Below are 8,602 nucleotides of genomic sequence, written 5' to 3'. Positions count from 1 at the left end.
CAAACAAACAAACAAACAAATGTATAATAAGTATGTTTAAAAATGTATTTTTGAACAAAACATTTATGATATTTTCTTTATTACTTACCAGCCATAACCCATAGAAGTTTAGTAAATTTACTTTTAAAATGTTTTGATAAAAGTCATCAAATGAAAAGGATGAAAAATGATTCAATTAGATTTATTTTTTAATTTGTTTGTTTGCAGTTAGGCACAAAGCTAAGCAAAGGGCTATCTGTGCTCTGCCCACCATGGGTATCGAAACCCGGTTTCTAGCATTGTAATTCTGTAGACGTACCAATGTGCCACTAGGGGGCATTATTTCATTTAAATTTGATAAAACAACTAGAAGGCATTGCTGAATGAGCTATTTCCTAACAATCATTGACATATTAAAAGTGGATTATTGTTCTTAGTTGTATTCAAAATGTTTGAAACAATGAAACTCGTGTCTCGGGAATTACTATATATTTGTCTCTCTTACTATAGATTTACAAAAATAAATTGCTGGAATGAATACTTACAAATTTGGTACAAATACCCTAGAATGGCAGTACTCAAACTATGGATGCCTTAGTAAATTTCATGGCCCAGTAAACTTGAGTTCTGACTCCAATACCTCTTTTTAACTTTTTTTTTTCTTTTTTAAGAAAAATATATTTTTATTTTGTAAGGTCAGGCTATGTCAAACCTTACCTTGTTAAACAGTTATTAGTCAGCATAGGGGGTATTACTTCATGTATACCATTTTTATGTTTCAGAAATTCACACTTGTATGATGTGTAGCTCAGTGAACTGAGATTGTTATCCTGTTCAGTTTTTTTAACTATAGTTTAGTGCTAAGTAATATGTTACTGTGGTTAGTTAGCCAGTAAATATGTACCAGCCTGTAAGATATTTTTTTGGGTTAGATTAGAGTCTGCATTGTCATTATTTTTTGCTTATACATATGTGTGTTTTTATTGTGTTGATGTAAAATCGCGATGAAAGTTTATATAACAATATAGGTAGTGATTTTTCACAAGTGATGTTTTTGTTTATAGACCTCAACCTTCCTCCTCTTCCTGAACATTGGATAAGCCAGTCACATTTCTCATCACCATCAAATGAGGTTAGCAGAACAATAAGTCAAGAAAGTGATGATAGAAGCATACAGCCTCAGATTGATGAACTTTCTACATCAAGAGCTTTAGTGTCTAATGAGGAAGATCATGAACAAACTTCAAATGAACTCCTCAATAAATATACTCACAGCATAAATAGAAGTTTTCAGTATCATAAAGTTAAAGCACAAAATATTCATCAAAGTGAACACTGTGAAGCCCCAGAAATCAATAAATCTGACATGCCTGTTGCTCCGAGTTCAAATACTCAGTTATCAACATCCCAGAATAATAATAGAAAAAGAGAAAATCCTTCTGATTCTCATGAGGATGATATGATGACCAAAATTAGAAAAGAACTCAATATTTCTCTACTAGATGAAGAAGAAGAAGACCATGAGCCTGATCTGGGTCATATAGACTTTGAATTTGAACCACCTGTGATTCGAAGAGAAGAAGCTCGAGAAAAAGCAATCATTAAATCATTTAGTGGCTTAGAGAGGGATCTAAACCTCGATTATGATTTCCCAGTTGTAAATGGCACCTGGCCTGTTTCTTATTCTGACTCTAGAAATAAGCATGTAACACAAAGAGATTCAGGGATGGAAAGTATTTTAACGAGTCATGATAATGAACCAGAACTGGATCTGTCGGGCATTGAAGGACTGGATGGTTTTGAAGACCATCACAATGACCTGCATAATGGACTGTCGTCAGAAATTGATGATGTGTCTCTGGACGGAGAGTTGACTTATGAAAAGTTACGGCATCACGATCAGCGGACTAGTAGTGGTCATATAGGGTTTAATGAAATTCCTTCCCATACTAGTAGAGACGAAACTGATGAGTTAAATGCTCAAGTGCAGAGTGCCATTAAAAGTATTTTAGATCTTCAATCATCAGAAAGTCGTTCCTATTGCAGTGATGGTGATGGTGAATTTATTTCTCATGTGTACCGCCTAGAAGGACTCGATGCACAGAGAGACCAAACTCTTACCAACTATGAGGTCAATCTATCCTGTGACGTGGAGTTAGCAAATGAATCTGATGCAGCAATAGATGAAGCGGTTCAGAGTATACTGTTTTAATGCCTTATTGTGTAATTCTGTGAGGACTTCCTTTTTTGCCTTCCTCTAGTCAGAATACAAATCAGTTTTAATGTACAGTTGTTTGCTTTTCTGTTTCTTTGCCTCTGTATTAACCTCGCTGATACTTTGTACCATCTAGTCAGACAGCAGGATGTTAAACTGCAATTTTTTAATTGTATTTCTTCATTATTTTTCAGAATCTGGGCATTGTCAGTAACGCATACAAAATTTTTTTCCAGTTGCAGAATTACATTTGCTTAATAGAAAAACATGTAATCTGAGTGCATTCTTTATTTTATTTTTTAACTTCTAATTATATTTTTATACTTTCAAGAACAAAACATTAATTAACTTAGCAGTATTTTTAATCTTTATTTATTCACCTTATTTTATGGCTTTGAACTCTATTTGTCCATGCTTTAATTTTCTGATGACAGATATTATAAGTTTGTGTTTAAAGTACTTATTGAAATCATGTGTTATTTTATTTTTCGGTAATAGCTTTTCAAGTTTTTGATATTACCTTGGATTAACATTAAGCAGTACATACATTGCTTTACTGATAGATTCTAGAGGATAATGTAAGTATTAAATGTTATTATGCCAAATACGATTTTAAAAATGTAAAAGTAGAAAATGAGTGTTTTGGTATTTGGAGTTTATCCCCAACATTTTTATTTAAACTAGGGTAACCCTTTATAATTCTTTAGTACATGAACAGTTTCATATTTTGGACAGGGGGGGGGGGTAAATAGAAGACAAAAAAGAAGTGTAAATACTGGAAAGCAAAAAAATATAAGTTGGTGATAATTTTAAGTTGTTGAGTATATATGTTTTATATGATTTCAGATAAAATTGTGGTTGTAACAGAAATGTATCAAAACATCTCCATTACATGTTGTAGAAGCTTTTGTGTTGTTTATACTTGTAGCAATCACTCTTTCATTTTTTTACAGACGTTGTTAATATGAAATATTTTTTGTCAAGTGTCGAAAATTGCAAATAACATTCACAGAGTGAACAACTCGAAACACTAGTAAATCTGTAATGTGGAAATGTGTGTATAGCATATTCAAGATTTTGTAGGAAACTGGAAAAAAAAAGTTTTTTTTACTTTCTTAAATTGCATTCCTTCTATATTTTAAGTTAATCCGAAACAAGAAATGCTCAAAGCATTCACATATTTGTATATATTTTGAATTAATAATTGAACATTTCTATCCATTTAAGTACTGTTATAATGTTCCAGATTGAACTATGAACCATTTTTGGTTGTGTTTTTTTTTTTATGAGCTGATGTATGTTTTACTCAGATCAATGATCCTTTAGATTTGCATTAACTTTTAAGGCATGTTTTGCTCTTCAAAAACTCTTAACGACTGTTAATCAGTCGTTGCCTAGTGAGTCATTTAAATTATGCATACTATTAGTAAACCTTCAGTAACTGTTATAAAGGGAAGTTATTTTATCTTATGCACTAACTATATTTAAATATGAGTAGTTAAAAGTCTTCTTTGATTTTAGCTTTTATGCAGTTTTTCTTAGTCTGAACAGCGTGATAAATAAATGATAAGTAGCACTGTTAGTAACTTTACTTTATTAATGCCACAAAATTGTTCAACTTATTTTAATGATAAATTTCTCCTCTTTTAGTCTCATATTTCTGTGCATGATTTTGAATGTAAATAATGCAAGATTAGAATAAGCTGTTTCTGGTTATAAACTTTCTGTCACATTCTGTTTATTTTAATTATTATTTAATAACTAAAGCTCTAAAACACATTAGTAAAATGTGTATTAAGTTGAAAGAGTCAACAGTTAACACACTTTTTTTTTCCAAGTTCATTTGTCTTAACCCAAATTTTTCTTGTGCATAAATATATTCCTAACTGGGGGAAATTGTTTATTAATTTACATCTCTTACTTATTATTAATGAAGGGACACCCTTCTTGTGTTAAGCGTACTTATTTTTGTTAGTTTCTATACAATTTTACCTCAACTTAGTTTAATTGATATTTTTCTGTCCATACTTAACAGTGCCAGTGGTTTGTTCTGATTTAAATTTCAAAAGGGCAGAATGTGTTTCAGATATAAAAACAAAGATTTTATGAGCAAAAAATAATAATAAAATCAGTAGAAAAGAGAGATACATTTAGGTTTGTTAAAGTTTATATTTCATTTCTAGCGTGTTTTTATTTGGGTTGCTTTAGTTTTTCAGACTGAAAGATTACATTATGTATTGAATAAAAAACTTCTTTAGGTTAGTTCTAAAAACTACATTGTTTTAATTAAGCTCAAATCCTAAACTTGCTCGTGCTACTCAGGAGTCCTTATGCAAAATATTGTATGGAAAGAATTTTTCATTTCTGTTCATACAATGACACAGTGTGTTAAGTTATGCATGATTATAAAAATCTTAATGGCTATTTGGTTCATGAACAACAGTATGTGAGGTTGGGTTGTGGTTATAGGTTGTGGTGTAAATACAGTTAAACAGAACTTATATTTTTATCTTTTGTTTTCAAATCATAATAGGGGTAAAATGTTAATTATTCTGACTCATACTGTAGTTATTGATCTTTTAAATTTGTTTTGTTGGATAGTTATGTATGATTTTGATCTATAGGAACTTAAGTGACAGTAGTGAACAATACTAGCAAAGATAGAGTAAGGTTTCTTTATTATAATCACTAATTTTGATATTACCACATCAAGAAAATGAAAATACCTACATTATGCTTTTAAATAAGAGAAATTTATTTGAAGAATGAAGAAAGGTTGTGATGTATAATTGAGGTATGTATAAGACAAAACAAAAATGTTTTTGTCTTGATATCTTTTTTCTTTTTTTTAATCTAATACTTTATGGTAGATATTGATTTAAAACTGATTATCAAATTATGCTTTTTTTATAATTTTGTACTGTGGCTCTTGATGTATTATTTAGTATCATGTTGTTGGGATTATGGATAATTCTTTTATATTTTTAATGTGTAACCTTATTAGAAAAAACATGCTTCATGACTCACTTTCTTGTGACCAGTATTTTGCTTGGATTTTTGTTATTTCTTTCCTCTGAAAAGTGATTAAAGGAAGGCAAAAAAGGTGATTTTTACAGTTATTTTTCATTAATTCAAAATAAAGTATTTATTTTTCTCAAATGAAATTTGGGTGAATTAGACCAGTTAGTGTTAACATACCTAGGTGAAAAAACAACAAATGTTCTGCTGCTGGTATTTCTCATCCAATTTAATTTTGTATTTTTATTTTACATTAATTAACAGTAAAATTATTCAAAAAAAAATCACAGAAAGGTGTTTGGAAATTCTTACAGGAAAAATAAATAATACATGTATAATTATATGGATCCAAGTAGTAAACAAAACTTAATTAGCGAAACTAGTCGTATTATTATATTTTTAAATAAGAATTAAATATAGGAAATAACAATGGCATAAAGATGAGGTAAATGGAAAGTTAAGAAATTGTATAACAGGTATGAATAAAAATGAAAATAGTTGTGTGCAAGATATAGTGTTAAAAAATTTCATCAAAAATAGCAGTATTGTTTTCGTAAGTAAGCACAGTTAATACAGCCAATGAAACTTCAGTTTAGAGCAGGTATGGTTGAACAACAGTTTCTTATTGTAGACCATAAAGCGACATTTCTATAAAAATCATTTCAATGACGATGGAAGAAACAATAAGTTTGTAATGCCACTACAAGTATTTTCTGAGGATGATTTCCAGTTAAAATTTCTACTAGTAGATAGCATTTTGTTTCAGGGTTAATGGAGTGTGTTTATATTGTCCTGAGAAATAGAGAGCCTATGAATATGCAAGGAAACGAAAGCCATTTACTTTGTGAGGCCAATTATGTTCATTAAAATTAATAACTTGGGTAACATTGTTTACTTCCTGTTATTGAATTTTAAAAATTGAAGTTTATTATATGCAGTTTTTTTTTTCGTTGTTGTCCTAAAGTGAAATTAAAACTGGTGGGTCCAGCCCCAATTAGTATCCGGACTGTGATGTGTACTGCTTAATTAAGACGTGGATCTACGTGTCTTTCAAATCTGTAAATACACACCTTGTTCTTAGCATAAACGGGTGAGGTTAGTATTTTGAGCAGTTAACAAGCAGACATAATTACTAAATGTTTAATTCAGTAATTTCTCGCTAGGGTTGAACTTCCAGGAATTTGTGAAAATTGTATAGAGAATGAATGTGCATTTTTTTACTAAATTTGTGTAAATATTTTAATAAAACATTTCTCAAACTGACTGTTTTGTAAGGAATGTGTTTATTATTTCAATGAAAATATTCATACTCAAATGTTATATTATCTGTACCAGATTTAAACGGAAGAAGATATTAAAAAGAGTTCGTTCATATGAAATGATGTATAAACTTATTTTGTGCACGTTGTTCTGTATTATAGATAATTTTTTATGCAGATCCATCACTCATCAGCAATGGTGCGTCTAGACTTGAATATTTTCTAATGATTTTGATCAGCTTTAAGTTCTGGAAACAAATTTAAACATATTACTTACTGCAAGATTGTGGCGATCAGATATTAATCATTGTCGTGGTTGGTAACCAAAACGCACAACCAAGTGTACTTATTAATAAGTAATACACATAAGTATATATTATTATGGTATAGGCAGGGGCCTAGCATTTTGAGATATTGCGCATGTGCCGAATATCTATGTAACAAAATAAAAAAAGCAGTAGCCATTTTAGCTCATTAAGTAGTATGCATTTCTAGTGAGCTTTGGAATATCTCACTGCCGAGCCTCTGAACAGGCCCCGAGGCAGCTGCCTACCCCTCTGAAGTCTAGGGGGATCGCAGCTACTCAACAGCATTCACCGCCAATTCTTGGGCCAATATTATCTGACCGAATAATGAGATTTGACCGTCACTTTTATAATGCACTGACAGCCGTAAGTGTGGAACGCAGTTTTGCGGCAACGATTCGCGTACCATAAACCCTCGAATTCACAACCAATCATTATGCCACGACCGACCCACATTATACAGCAATTTGGTAATATATGTCATTACCACTAAATCCGTTTTCTAGTTACTTATGTGAATACAAATACATATATAAATATTTTTGTTAGCTTACTCTCGATTGTTAATGCGACTCTAACTTTAAACCATTATATGAAAAAAGTCTGCGTGCAACTGCTTATAACTAGCGGAATCACTGGACCGATTGTTACCAAACTTGGCAAGTAACCATTAGGGCACCCTGGAGAGTGACATAATGGGGCCGGGTTTTGGAACTGACCTCCCTGTGTTTTCCCCGTGCACTGGACCGATCGTCAAAAAAACAACAACAAACAAACACCTGACCAGGGTTATTGACAATGGGTGGAATTCCCGAAATCTGTATAACTTCAGGACAAGTGGGAAAACGAATGCTTGGGAATTCAACTATATGTTTAATACTTTTACGAAATTATTATTTTGTCGGTTGAAAGAAAAAAAAGAAAAATTTTTCTTTATGAATGTGCAGTAACAACAAAAATATAACCGATCTTGAATTACGTAGATTAGAACAGTTTTAATCGAACTACAATAACATCAGTGAAAGACGAGACAAAGTCAACGTGTGCAGCTGAAACAGACAAATATTGTAGGATTGCCTCCCTTTGTTAGTTAAGCTATAATTCCGACGATTCTAACACCACCAGCTTTCTCGTTCTATAATTGTAGCAACCACCAACTAGCTGCTCGTGACTGAGGTGAAAGGTAAACGATGCAACGCTTATTCGTCTGCCCACAGATCCAGTTCCTACGCACAGCAGAAGACCTCGCTGAAGCCAGTGGAGAAGCAGTCAGATGTGCATAGATACAAGTTTTGACATTTTTCACGTGTTTTCTTCAATCCAACGTGAAAGTGTCGAAATAATGACTTACAAAACTTATGAACGAGTTTAGAAGCTGGAGATAAATATTCGAAGAAATGAGATAAAAAATGTTGAGCCTTAATGTAGCATTCACTAACCTCACCTTTCCTGTATTTTTCAGGCACTTAGATACTCATTACATAGAGAGAACACCCAGTGTTTACAGTACAGAATAAAATTTAAAACAAGAGGGAATCCTCAATAGCCGCGGCTGTAATTAGATCTCAAATCGGCCAAGAGATGGAGCTATGAGCTTAAAATTTTGTACTTGAAAAAAAAAAACAAACTCAGAGCCAGTATATGAGCCGCTATAACGCAGCTAACAAGAGGGAATCTTCGATAGTCGCGACACTTGAAATTCTGTTAGGCAGGATTAGAGTAAATTAAGCTATGAGACCTTTTTTTTTTTTTTTTTTTTTTTTTTTTAGCTATTTTTTTGGGCGCTAGCAATACTAAGCCTGGGGGGGGGATACCCGATTCGATTT

General features: G+C 31.8%; 1 protein-coding gene across 4 annotated transcripts in view; it reads left to right on the top strand.

The window, feature by feature from the left end:
* LOC106457340 (mucin-6-like) overlaps window positions 1-8,602 on the top strand; it is a 96,547-nt gene that overhangs the window by 70,690 nt on the left and 17,255 nt on the right. For 3 of the 4 annotated variants that reach the window (XM_013916742.2, XM_022383218.1, XM_022383217.1), the window contains one exon: window positions 1,044-6,475. In XM_013916742.2, coding sequence (XP_013772196.1) covers window positions 1,044-2,191 — 1,148 coding nt within the window. In that variant the 3' untranslated portion in view covers window positions 2,192-6,475. Of the gene's footprint in view, window positions 1-1,043; window positions 6,476-8,602 lie in introns of those variants that run through there. The other variant, XR_002610139.1, reaches the window with a different exon arrangement.

This window comes from Limulus polyphemus, unplaced genomic scaffold (assembly GCF_000517525.1).
Source record: "Limulus polyphemus unplaced genomic scaffold, Limulus_polyphemus-2.1.2 Scaffold318, whole genome shotgun sequence".
Taxonomy (NCBI): Eukaryota; Metazoa; Arthropoda; class Merostomata; order Xiphosura; family Limulidae; genus Limulus; species Limulus polyphemus.
Note: the sequence above shows the minus strand (reverse complement) of the source record. Positions and strands in the feature narration are given on the sequence as shown.